The sequence below is a fragment of the Triticum aestivum genome, chromosome 4B (assembly GCF_018294505.1).
Source record: "Triticum aestivum cultivar Chinese Spring chromosome 4B, IWGSC CS RefSeq v2.1, whole genome shotgun sequence".
NCBI classification, from domain to species: Eukaryota; Viridiplantae; Streptophyta; class Magnoliopsida; order Poales; family Poaceae; genus Triticum; species Triticum aestivum.
Genome location: NC_057804.1, coordinates 108,800,257 through 108,813,184, shown reverse-complemented (window position 1 = coordinate 108,813,184; position 12,928 = coordinate 108,800,257). Strand labels below are relative to the sequence as shown.

Here is a 12,928-nt window from a genome sequence, read left to right as displayed (position 1 = left end):
ATCACCCATTCATTCATTCCATTCCATCCTTTAAAAAAAAATCCGAAAATAAAGTTGGATGACACTCGACCGTTAATGAGATGAGGCGCACGCTACAGGGGAGACGCACGCGTGCGTCATGTGTGATGTCACACGCATTCCCGAGGGAGTGAGATCATCTCGCGTGTGGAGAGCGATGCTGTAAAAGGGGAAGAGAAGAGGCCGACCACGCGAATGAAGCGCGTGAAAGGTAAGAAAATATATATACTCTACTCTGCTACTGCCTTTTATTATGTGAAATGAACACATGCCTGATAGCTACGCCGGGAAGATCCAAAGTAGAAAAGACAGCGTAGCTGCGTATACGTGATACCGTGACACGTTGCGCTATCATCATGCAGTGTCACTCGTGCCAACCACCTCTCTACTTGCTCGCGCGACACTTGCAATATAGAATGCCAGAGGGAATATGCGGAATGTAAGGAAGCCGCCAAAAAAAAAAAGAATACCCTAGTCGGCAGCCAATGTGAAAATAGCTCATGCCAATATACCAATGTTGATAGTGATTCTATGATGCAAAGTATCTGGAGAGTTGAAATATTTGCCATGGGTTTGGTTTGATTGCCTTGTCATCATGACGTCATCAAAAGCAGCGACTTGACAAATGTCAAATGCTGCCTGCCCATTAGGACAGCCTCAAGAGTTCCGTGTCCACAAGCCAGATACTCTGCATGCATGCAGTTCCTACTTGGCAAGAGATGATAGGCAAGTGAGAGGCCTTGGGCCGAGTGTGTCACTACTTGAGTTGTTTGGTAAAGGTTTCACTCACAAAATAGTACAGACTGAACAGAAATATATGTATGATACGACAACACAATGTGCGCGAATCTGTATTTTACTTGGAGTTGTAACATATAATGAAGCTCCGATTGTCACGGGTAAAAACTGATGAGCACTTCATGTGTGCGTCATCACCTAGATCCAGTTATGTAATATATGCATCCCCTGTTTGCACTTCATCTATATCAAGTTGCGTTTTCTACAGAGTTAACTCATTGCTGGAGTAATCTACTAGTACTAGATACTGGTTAATGCCTATTGTCTTGTAACCTATATCTAAGACTGCGGGGGGTGGCCATCCATATGAAAGCAGAAAGCCTAATGTCACCTGGCTGCCATCCCAGTCAAGCCTGTGTTAGAGACTTCCCCACTGATGAGGAACCAAGCCAGCAATCTAGACAGGAAACACGTTCCAACAATATGAGATTGCACTGGCCATGCATCAGAAGTATCTGGGTGTGCAGTCTCTTGAGGAAAAAGATTCATCAGATGTGATGTTACTCGGCTATTGATCCGCAGTGTTGAATATCTCTTCAGATTCCATTGGAGATGACCAGTAACGGAGTAGGGCTTCGACTGTCAATCGTCGTGTGGTACTCAACATTGAGATGAAGAACCGGCAGCCATCAATCTTATACTCCTCCAGAGGATTTCTGTGCCCAAAGCTCCGGACATTCACCTAGTAAAAAGTTATAAAATCTGAGTCAATGACAGAAAAGTGGTGATCAAGGAGTCTAAAGGGAAATATTGAAATTACCGCAGAACTAAGCTTGTTCATGTTAACTAAATGGTCCTTCCACAACATATCAAGTGTCTTCAGGAGTGCTTCCCTCTTCAATTCAACAGAGTTGCATGATTACATAAGAATATGTGTTGACATGAGAAAAAGATAAAATGGTCATGACGAAACATATAACTTGTCAGGTAATGCCACAGTTACATCCATTATGCATTCCCATGACGCCACAATCAAGATCCTTTATTTGTAACTATAATTGATGCTAGTTGGTACTCCCTCCGTCCCATAATGCAAGACGTTTTTGCAAGCTAACATAGTTTGCAAAAACGTCTTACATTATGGGACGGAGAGAGTAAATAATATGGTTTCACAAACAGAACTTTCACGTGATAAAAATGAATGGGAACTTGAAATAAGAACAGAGTAAATGCTATGCAGATTGCAACATCACTAGCAAAGTACCCAAGAAAGAATATGACCTTGACCTCCACAAAGAACACATAGGTCTCAGTGGGGCTTTATCCCCTGACAAGACCACATAAACATATTCGTAAGAGAAGCAAACCTCTATTCCCCTGATGTACGCATCATGATAACGGGACTCTTGCAGCACTTCCAGGTAGGTAGCTATTAGAAAATCCCCAAAATATTTCCGAAGAAGATTGACAATGTTTGTATATCTCCCTTTCCTGGATTTTTATCACATAGATGAAGTATAGAGAAACAATGAATACCTGAGGGTGAATGTGTAACACCATGTTGAAGAAAAACATATACGGGATTACATCACAACTTACTTTGATGTATCATCACCACACATGGCAAACCATCGCATTGCTGAAGATGTTCTCTTACGAATTCCCCTGAATGAATTAGGTGGCACTGGCATGTTTGGGAGAACAAAATTATCGACCTCCACAGAGCCATATCTAAGTATTTGCTCAAGTGATGATTGTAGGTCTTCCTCTTGGGTCTCCTTGAATGTTTCTGCAGAGTATCTCAAAGTCAGAAGAGTTAACTGCATAAGAACATGAATTCACTATATAGTTAGGCTTATTACCTGTCAGCAAATTTCCGCCTAGACTGGCAAACTCATCCAAAAGCTTTGCCAAATCCCACGTCTTAGGTGGCTGAAAATGAAATGTAATCAGAACAGCTGACATATAGCACACCAAAAGGAAATTCTAAAAATGATATATAAAAATCAGGGCAAGATAAAGTACCTTCTGGGGATCAACATTTCCCAGAATAATTTCATCAACTACAGCTTGCATGTACCTAGTAGCATTTCAACTGAAGTCATGTAATTGGTGGGGTAAAAACTTTCAGAGATAAATGATTTAAGTTTAAAAACTGAATCATTTTGTATAAAGAGGAATAGATAGCTGGATAGTGATGATGATAAAGTAAAAGATGAACATTCTGAACAAGATCAATATAAGATTTTAGCATCAGATGGAAGGGGTGTCCTAGGAAACGCAAACTGAACTGACGAACAAGGAAAAGTGATTTTAATTGAGACAAAAGCGAGCATGCAATCAAAGAAATTATGACCTATCAGGGCAGTGCTCGAGCATCAATGCATCTCATGTTCACAGGAGCACAAGACATGATAAATAAATCCTGAACTCCTAAAAACTCACAATTAAATATCAGCATATCATCTACTACCTCCGTCCGATAATATAAGAACGTTTTTGACACTATTATGGGACGGAGGGAGTACTACTTAATAATATGCTTCTGACAAGTTACCCTGAATCCGCATAAGCAATAATGTATTATTTCTACTCTTAAGATATTATATAAAATAATGTTGTATCTTATAATATGTTCGTTACCTCTCATTTGAATTTTTTTATTAAATAAATTTCAAATTAAGGATGCCAAACTTACTGGAAAATTTGTTCACTGCAGCTTTCAGAGTCACCTGATAATATCACCTGCCTAAGGCTATAGATGTGCTTTCTTTGGACCTATCAAATATGAATGATACTCCATGAACAAGGGAATTCAAGAAATGGAGAAATTACATTAACCAATTCAGTATTTAAACCCTGACGTGTATGAAAATTGAGCTGCGGCACTAAGAACTAAGAACAATAAAAACAGTAACCTTTTCATTTAGATACAAACATCATGGTTTAAATGAATCAAAGGGCCTTAATATCAACAGTATTCTGCGGTGACCAGTAAAACTTTATAAAGAACAAAACCAAAAAATAGCTGGAATTTAGCATAACGATCAGGGAATGAAACAACAGTATAGAAGTATAGCAACTGAGAGAAATTATATACCTCCAAGACTTCATCAAACTCAACAAGGTTTTTCCTTATGCCAAAATAATACTTCTCTGCATTGATTTGAAGGCCTAGAAGCTGCATTTTGAGAAGTAATGCATGTAAACAAGAGTACAAGACAATACACTGTGATCCCAAAACAAAAGGTATCAATGTTAGCATATCAACAAATGTAATCTGACCTGTTTTACAACAGCATTGCTCTCGATCGCTATGTCTTCGCCATCTGTTATCCTTGATATTAGTCTCACGGCCCATTCTGTGTCCAAATTAAACTTCCGGAACATTTCATCTTGTAAGCTAGTTGACCAAAGTTAGAGACACATAGATTTGTCAAGTAAAAGGATCATCAGATGCTACAATAGCTACAATAGTTTAGTGTTACACAAGTGTTTTTTGTTCAGGAACAGACATACCTCACCATAAACCGTGTGGAACCAGGATCACCTTGCCTGCCAGCTCTACCACGTAACTGCGGAAAAAAACTTGCAGATTTTATGCAACTGTGGCAGTACAAATTTCATCACACAGAACTATATTCTCAGCAAGTTTTTATTCAAAGAATTGACAAAATCCACCAATTCAACAAGACAGACAACATATTGCATCAAAAGCACAAAGTTTGCATCTGATGCTTTTGAAGAACTCTGGCAGCCATGAAAGAGATAGAAACAGCACACAAATAAAATGAAAATTGATTTATTTACAGTAAGATGTACGTAATTAACAGAACGGAATAAGACAGAACTTAATAGATTCTGTTTGTAATTTAATGCCAGTTGATTCTACGTTTATGTGCCCACGTTAAGCAGCTTATTGAAATTATTTTCCCCCCAAAGATAGTCATGGTAGCTAAAACTTATTTAGTTTCAAATCACATCTGACAAACAAGCCTAAGCATCATGCCTAACTGAGTGTACCCTGAAGCATCAAGAGTGTTTTACTTGGTTATCAATTCGGCGCGACTCATGCAAAGAAGTTCCTATTACATGAAGCCCACCTAATGTCTTCACCTCAGCACCCTCGTCAAAACAATGAATTTCGCAATCCTTTAAGACAGTCGCATAAGCAAGTGCTATTGCATCACAAAGAGGGTACATCTCAGTCACTTCAGCCACGCGCTCTTGTAGTTTTTCCAACCCAATTGTATTACTCATTTCAATTGACTCCATAATAGTGGATTTCACCTTCTGAAAAGACCATTCATTGCTCTCACTTTTGTGAACATATTTTGCTACAAGAATACATGGGGGAGTGAGCCACGCAATAAAAAAACCTTGTTACAGGTTATAGAACATACAACCACTGATAGTCCAACACTTTATTACTAACCCATGATTGCAGCTTTGGCAAGCAGAGCTAGTGACGATGGCCCGAGTTTTATCTTGGAAAGACCCTGCCAAAAAACGAAAGGTGACAGTGAGAAACACCTTTGGAGTCTTAGGACGGCTAAAAACTCACAGAAATAATCACCTTGTGGGATGTGGACTCCCCCTCAGTTTCGACATCTGGGGTGTCGTGCGACAGAAATGGAAGTACATTGTCTTCTACAATTTCTTTTGCAAGCATCTACCAAGAACAGAAAAGTGAACTGATCAGGCCCTGGAGAGAAAAGTCTCTACTGGCTTTCTGCTTTCACATATATATACACGAAGACAGCTAACAAGAGATGAAATTAAATACCCAAAAAAAGGAGAAGAGATTAAATACTAACCTTAGGGTTGCCACCTAAAATGATGTCTGTCCCTCTGCCTGCCATGTTCGTTGAAATTGTAATTGCATGTTTCCTTCCAGCCTGTGCAATTATCTCAGCTTCTCTAGCAGCATACTGCCGAGAACGATTCGATTAGCTCCAAACATGGAAGAATAAGTTAAACTAAATCAGGAGTTTACATACCTTTGGTCTTGCATTAAGTACATTGTGAGGAATATTACGAGACTTAAGAAGATCCGACAGGTATTCTGAACTCTCAACACTGGAATGGGTATATATGCCATTAATTCCAAATGCCACAAACGTACCACATGCAGAAATTAAATTACTGTAAAATCAAGTGTCCATGCCCATGAACATTGAATGGTACCAACGGGCGAGGTAATTATAGCAACAGCCCCCATAAGATTTAGACAGATTTTCTTCCCAGACAAGTAATATGATTTCATGAATATTTTGGTTCCTATGATAAAGATTCATTGATTGGTATCCTATCCACTCCCTCTGCAAAATGTAGGGCCATATGTTGACTGATCAATTTTGAACTTTGACCGTAAATTCTGTACACTATTTTATTGATAGCTACAGAATCACAATCACAAGAAAGTGTTTTTTTCTAATGTGAATCCAATGTTATCAAGTTTATATAACATACCTCATGCATTGTTGGCTTAATTGTTAGTCAAAGCATGGATTGGATAGTTAAAATGCACCCTACATTCTGTAACAAAGGGAGTACAGTTTAGATAGGTTATTATTGCGATTGACTATATCTGTATTGTTACGTGCCCACTTCATAAGGAGAGCATCATTACCATTACTAAGCAAGCAAAAAATAAACCCAAGTTCCTGAGATAAAAGATTATTTCTTCCTGCCCCTGTGGTGCTCCCAGCCTACTTGATCCAAGGACACCTCAATCAGGCCCGGTCCATACCCAAGCAGACAATTATACAATGAGTCAATGACTTTTGCTGCGAAAGTTGCTAGCTTTGATAAAGGCCGACAATGTCAACATAATGGCCGACTGACAACACAATGGCACAATGATTGGCATGCAGGAAACTTTGGGGGAAATGGCGTCAGCATAAAGCGACACAAGCAAAGCATTACGCTTTGCCGTCAGGCCCACAGGCACTTCAGCAGAAACCTCTGTTTTCAACATCGCTGCTCCCAGTGCCAACTATGCTACTGGCATCTCTCCACTGTTAGAGCAACTCCAATAGCTCCTGTAAAAAACTTCCCGTAAAAGTCATTTTATGTGGTGACCCATGAAATCTAGGGAAGTTGTCTAACACCAACTTTTCTCAGTTCCTGTAGAATTTCTTCCCCTAAAATATTTTTTCCTGTTTCCCATTAAACAGAGCTGGGCCCCGCATGTCAGTGACACGGCGATTGGGGGCGTGGCGACAGCGGCCGGAGCGGTGCGGGACATGGGAGGCGCGGCAGCGGCGGGGTCGGCCGAACATGGAGACATCGGCTGCTGGTCGGGCAGGAGCGGATACGGCGTTTGCCGCGGTGGTTGTGGCCTGAACGGCAAGCTGGTGGCGGAGGAGGAGAGGGGCGACGGTGGTCGGTCACGGTGGAGAAGGGCGGCAATCAGCGGTGCTGACGGGCGCGGGCGCGGAGGACAAGCTGTGCGCGGAGGCGGTGGGGTCCAGCGACTGGATAGGAGCCGGCGGTGGTGCGCCGATGACGGAGGTGATGGCCGGCGCCCGCGGCGGCGTTCCGGTGCAGCGGCGCGGTGACAGCCCGGCGTTCCACTCGTGAAGTTTCAGGCAGTTTCCTGCCCGCCAAAATTATACAGGAAGGTCATCTTCCCATAAACGTGAGGGAAGTTGGGGGCAATTATACGGGATCCCATAAAAAAATCGAGTTTAAGGGAGCTGTTGGAGGCCTTTTTTTGCCTCAACTTCTCGTAAACGGTAGTTTTTTTAAGGATACGGAGCTATTGGAGTTGCTCTTAGTCTGTACCTGTGCAGCTTCTCCTCATTCTATGATACCAGCAACATGGACGCGCTCAGATTGATCGAAGAGGACGGGGTGCTGGAATGATGTGTTCACGAGGAGTGGTTATCTGTAAGAGAGTTGCAAAAACTGAAATTCCTCTCAAGATTACGGGCGTGTGAATCTGTTTGCATGGTGTGGTAAGCGCACGGGAGGGGGAAAGCGAGCCCATGCAGGGATGTTTGCATGCCTGACTCTGCTAATAAACACAACGGGGAGACCTAGTTGCAGCCCGACTCGTGAGAAGATTACGGGTGTTCGCTGCGTGCTATTAGTTCTCAAATGAATGAGCGATTTACCGGGGGCAAAAGTGTCCGACTATCGGCAAATTTGCTAAGTGCGAGGCTGCCTTGGACCTTGTTCTTTGCACAGAAAATGTCACGCCCTCCTTCTGGGAATAGAGGGAGCATTATGTTTGGTAATATGCAATGCAGTGCAAACTAGATTTCTTCTAGGTTGCAAGGAAAATATACCTGGTAGTTCCAACCAAAACAGGACGGCCCAATTGAAACATATACTCTACCTCTTCCCGGACATATTGCCATTTGCCCCTTAAAGTCTACAAAACGTAATAGTAGACATCAAATGTTTTGTCATCATAAACAAAGGAAAATACTGGGTATGATCTCACTTCTCAGCAGCCTTACCGCAAAAGCTTGGATAGGTAAGTCCACCCGTATATTTGGCAGATTCGTGGGCACCTCAATGACTGGCATCTTAAACATCTTCAGAAATTCCTTTTCCTGCAGAACCAGTATATGATCATATTAGCGGAGCATAAATAATATGAACATAGAAACTATCCAGGAAGTGGTCAAGTAGATATCGTACCTCTGTCTTAGCAGTACCTGTCATCCCGGAAAGCTTAGGATAAAGCTTAAACAGAGACTGATACGTAATCTGAGCCACAATTACTGAGTCTGCCTGATGAATTGCAATTAGCATTGCATACAAGAAACTATCAAACACTTTCACAAACAATGACAAGGCTAATAAAAGAAAATTTATATTAGTTCATAAGTACAAATTGGCAATGGATAAATCAATGATTGCCTGGATTTTGAGGCCTTCTTTTGCTTCTACTGCTTGATGAATACCATCAGACCACCTCCTTTTGGGTTCGACTCGACCAGTAAGCTGGAGAAAAAAGTTAGGAATATAGTTTCAGAACAAAGTCTTCCTAAATATGCCAATGTGCAATTGTAATGGACTAATAGGCAGTGTCAAATATAGGATCATGAAGATCTTTTGCATGAGATAGAGCATGGTAGAGGCGATAAAAACAGTGGTACTTTTCTCAGGTTACTAAATTGAAATGGTGCAGCCCAGCAGGATCAGAATGATAAAAAGAATGGACCTTAGTCAGGTAGAAAAATGATATATTAAACAGGAGAAAAATTGAGTACATCGTATTTCAGCTTCATGTGACCATGGTAATAGCCTTACATAGTTTACCCCAAAACAGAATAGCATGCACTGGATCCATTTAATAGCTAGTGGACTGAAGCCAAGTAAGGCATGCCATATGTTTCGATGTTCTATCTAGTTTCAAGGATTGCATGATCCACTGAGCTTGTGGACTGAAGCCAAGAAGAGGACTACCATATGTTCCTATGTTCTATCAGGTTTTCAAGGAGTCAGTAGGTGGGGTGGGGTTAGTAATCAAGGATTATGATTGACTAGTGCACCGACAGAAGATATGTAATATCATCAGAAGATATGTTGTAGCAAAAACAAACTGCTGTGAAGCTGAACATAAGCTTACTTGTATAATTATCAACAGAAAAAAGGTTTTGGATCTCAAATAAAACATGGAATGTCCGTCTCAGTCCACTATTTAAAAAGAAATGAACTAAGTCACCCTATATAAGTTCAAAAAAAAAGTCACCCTATATGGCAAATAAGCAATTTTGAAATTGATATAGTACCTCATTAATTATGAGAGCTTTTCCATTCCTAACAATGTACTGTACATCCCTGCGGTAGAACTCTTTGGCCTTCAATGCATTTGTCACAAATCTGAAGCACTCGACAAGTTTAGGGTCAGAGTCATGTCGCATGTCCAAGTTGCTAGTAAGTTGGTCGCACCTCACATGCGGTTGCATAATTTAACACTAATTCTAAACAACCATTTGAATATACAGTGAAAGGGGGGAAGAACGTGCACAAGTGACAAGCAACCAAATGGAAAGACTACCATGGAAGAACTGTGTTGTTTCTGGGTTGCTGATAGGCAAAAAAAATATTGAGGGAAAAGATTGCATTTATATTAAAATATCATCACGGTCATTACAATCAGATAGCACCAGCAGCGCCAAATCCCGTGGTAGTTGGCCCATATAGACAGTCCCTCCTACCACTGATCTGGGTTTGCTTGGCTAATTCATGGGCACAGTTGTTGCCATCTCTCCCGTGGCAATTTTAATACTTGAACAGAACTGTATATTAAATGTTGAGTTGACTGTCAATAAATCCATAGAGCAGAATAGCTACACTGAACAGAAAGCTACAAAAGAAATAAACAGTGATGGCACCTTGCAGACAAAAGCTAGAAAAGAACTAGACAGTGATGGCACCTTGCCCACGGATCATTCTCATCCCACAGATCATTGGTCCCAAGAATCGTCTCAGCATAAGTAACTCCATCCTCTGTTAGATCTATATTATTGCCCTTCAGTTCTACAGTATAATGCTGCAGAAATAAATCAAAATAATGATTATAAGTGGGAAATATTAGTAAACCATGACCATTGTAACTTTAATTCAAGCAACATGAAAATACTCACAGCACCCTCTATGAGAAGATCTGCAACTTTAGCAGCAACTGGATACCGTGCTGCTTCTCTATTATCCTAATATGGGATAGAAAAGGCTGGTGAACATCTTGCATTTTGACAGGCCAGGCATAGGAGGAACAGGGTTAGCAAGAAAAATAGCGAGGAAAACCTCTCCACTTATTAACAATGGGTTTCTTCCTTCATCTATAAGCACTGAGTCCACTTCATCCACGATAGAAAAATGGAATGGTCTTGGCCTACCAAATTGTGTATTACACAGAAAATTAACAAATAAACAAATCATAGCTCTGAAAAAGTGAGAGGGAACAGCCTCGAATGTACCATCTCATGACTAACTGTTCTTTCTTACGTGACAAGTTGTCACGAAGATAATCAAATCCAAGCTCCTGTAGGTTATGAGCAGTCTTTGAGAACCTATATATATTGGGATATCACCATAAAGTACTACATAACCAAGATAAGCAAGTAATGGGTTCATTAACAAGTATGGCCGCAGCTCACAGGCAGATTCTCGTAGAAGATTCAAAGACAACTTATTTTATTATTACTTTTAATCTGAAATGAAGACAACTTTAACATATAATACCAAGTTGCAAGAAGAAGAAAGGTCCTCAGATGAATAGCCACTATAGAACTATCTAAAAGTTGTTGTTCTACTGAGCATCTTACCGAGTTATTAGTGTATGTAATGTCACACATATAGTTGGCTCTCCTCTCATCAGACTTCATACCTGCCTATGCATATGCCACAGATGAAAGAGTGAAAGAAGGTTAAATGTTTGCCTCCGATCATACGTTTATATAAAAATACTGTAACAGCGCAGAAATTGACTGGTTCCAAGCTAGAACGATAAGGGAGTCTAGAAAGTATGACAACAGCATTATGTAGAAGTATACCTGAATTAGACCGACAGTTAGGCCAAGAAAACGATGAACGCGGCCCATCCATTCAGCATCTCGCTGTGCCAAATAATTGTTTACAGTCACCACTGAAAAAGGATTACAGTGCTTATAAATGTAAAGAAGTGGGACCTAGGACATGGATGCCTGTTTAGGGTTTAACAATGGAAATGTGGAAAGTGGATCAAATCAATGTATAATATCAACAAACCAACCTTGAATAAACATCTTTGTTTGGATCAACAAACACAGGCGAGAGTTATAATCCGAGTAAAAAAAATATCTTATATATACTCATGCATAAATTATTTAATAGTATGATTTTAGCAAACTACGGTGGGGGAATATGGTGGTATTTAAGAACAAAAGAACGAGCGTGTGCATTGCGCTCATCCATGCACAATGCCATGATAGACTAAATGGTACAGTTTAAGTCAGAACTTTTGATTGGCAAAACACAAATAATCTAAATGCATACAGTACCATGAACTCCATCCCCAGTCAGTGCATTGAGATAAGCTGCCAAGGTCGACACGAGTGTCTTCCCCTCGCCAGTCTTCATCTCCGCAATGCACCCATCGTGGAGCACAGCGCCACCAATAATCTAACACAAAAACATCAATCAAAGAAGCTCAATCACCCCCAAACAAACTCGTGCATTACCTGAACATCCTAACAGAGCAAAGCTGGTATACCTGAACATCGAAGTGCCGCATGCCGAGCGTCCTCCTTGCCGCCTCCCTCACCACAGAAAACGCCTCTGGACAGAAGCAAACACACACCAACGCATCTCAGACGACAGCTCGAAGGGAACGCTGCAATGCAACACTAACAGTAACAGGAACAGCACGGGGACCAACCTGCCTGAACGTCGGCGAGCGTCTCCCCGCGGCCCAGGCGCGCGCGGAACTCCTCCGTCTTCCCCTTCAGCTGCGGGAACACATAAATCCATCATCCGCACAACAAAAAGCCATTAGGAATCAGGAACCGTGGGTGGGGTGTTCCACGCGGCACGCCACCTGTTCGTCGGAAAGCCTCCGAAGAGGCGGCTCGAGTGCGTTGACGGCGGAGACGAGGCGGTAGTAGTCGCCCACCACCCAGGCGTTGAGGCTGCATAGGTCCCTCCATGAACCGGCCTTGGCCGCACCGGCGGTGGTGGTGAGTGAAGCCGAAGGGGACGGGGATGGGGCAGCGGAGCAGAACAAGGGACGAGGCTTCCTCCAATTGCTCTTGCGCTTTGCTCGGGGAGTAGCTGTGGAGTTGGGGGAGAGGCGGGGCGCGGGGGCGGGGAGGAGATGGAAGGAGGGAGGGGAGGAGAGGGAGGCGGCCATGGAAAGCGTCGAAGCGAGAGACGAGCAAGAGTGCAGGGAAGAGAGGAGGGCTTACATGTGGTCCCACGAGCTACAGTATTTTGGTGTCTAATAAAAGGGGGCCCACCGTCTCTCATTAATTATACCCGTCCGATCAAGCAAATCCAACGGTTAAGAGCCAGGCTTTCCTTTTTTTTCTATATTATACACTCTCGGGTTTTCTTTTAAACACGATACGGACGCAAGCGAGTTGGGGAGTTGGGGAAGAGCCAGGGCGCGGGGGCGGAGAGAAGAAGGGAGGCGGGAGGGGAGGGGGAGAGGGAGGCGGCCATGGAAAGCGAG

At 42.1% G+C, this 12,928-nt stretch overlaps 1 protein-coding gene across 6 annotated transcripts; it reads right to left on the bottom strand.

Annotated features, from left to right (window-relative positions):
* Positions 1-858: 858 nt before the first annotated feature.
* Positions 859-12,622, bottom strand: LOC123091319 (protein translocase subunit SECA2, chloroplastic). 6 transcript variants are annotated; one of them, XM_044512798.1, is made up of 30 exons: positions 12,296-12,622; positions 12,137-12,206; positions 11,972-12,036; positions 11,760-11,880; positions 11,274-11,365; positions 11,046-11,111; positions 10,698-10,762; positions 10,525-10,612; positions 10,365-10,430; positions 10,155-10,270; positions 9,507-9,597; positions 8,632-8,715; positions 8,410-8,502; positions 8,226-8,321; positions 8,052-8,137; positions 5,757-5,835; positions 5,574-5,687; positions 5,333-5,428; positions 5,192-5,255; positions 4,804-5,093; positions 4,276-4,331; positions 4,042-4,159; positions 3,857-3,937; positions 3,455-3,534; positions 2,782-2,836; positions 2,619-2,688; positions 2,356-2,545; positions 2,124-2,247; positions 1,577-1,651; positions 859-1,498 (listed from the first exon to the last, which is right to left on the bottom strand). In XM_044512798.1, the coding sequence occupies exons 1-30, from the start codon at positions 12,605-12,607 to the stop codon at positions 1,325-1,327; spliced, it is 3,177 nt and encodes a 1,058-aa protein (XP_044368733.1). In that variant the 5' UTR covers positions 12,608-12,622; the 3' UTR covers positions 859-1,324. The 6 variants fall into 6 exon arrangements, with proteins under 6 accessions (XP_044368733.1, XP_044368734.1, XP_044368736.1 ...); XM_044512799.1 differs by having other exon boundaries at positions 4,873-5,093; XM_044512801.1 differs by having other exon boundaries at positions 11,274-11,336; positions 12,296-12,439.
* Positions 12,623-12,928: the final 306 nt, after the last annotated feature.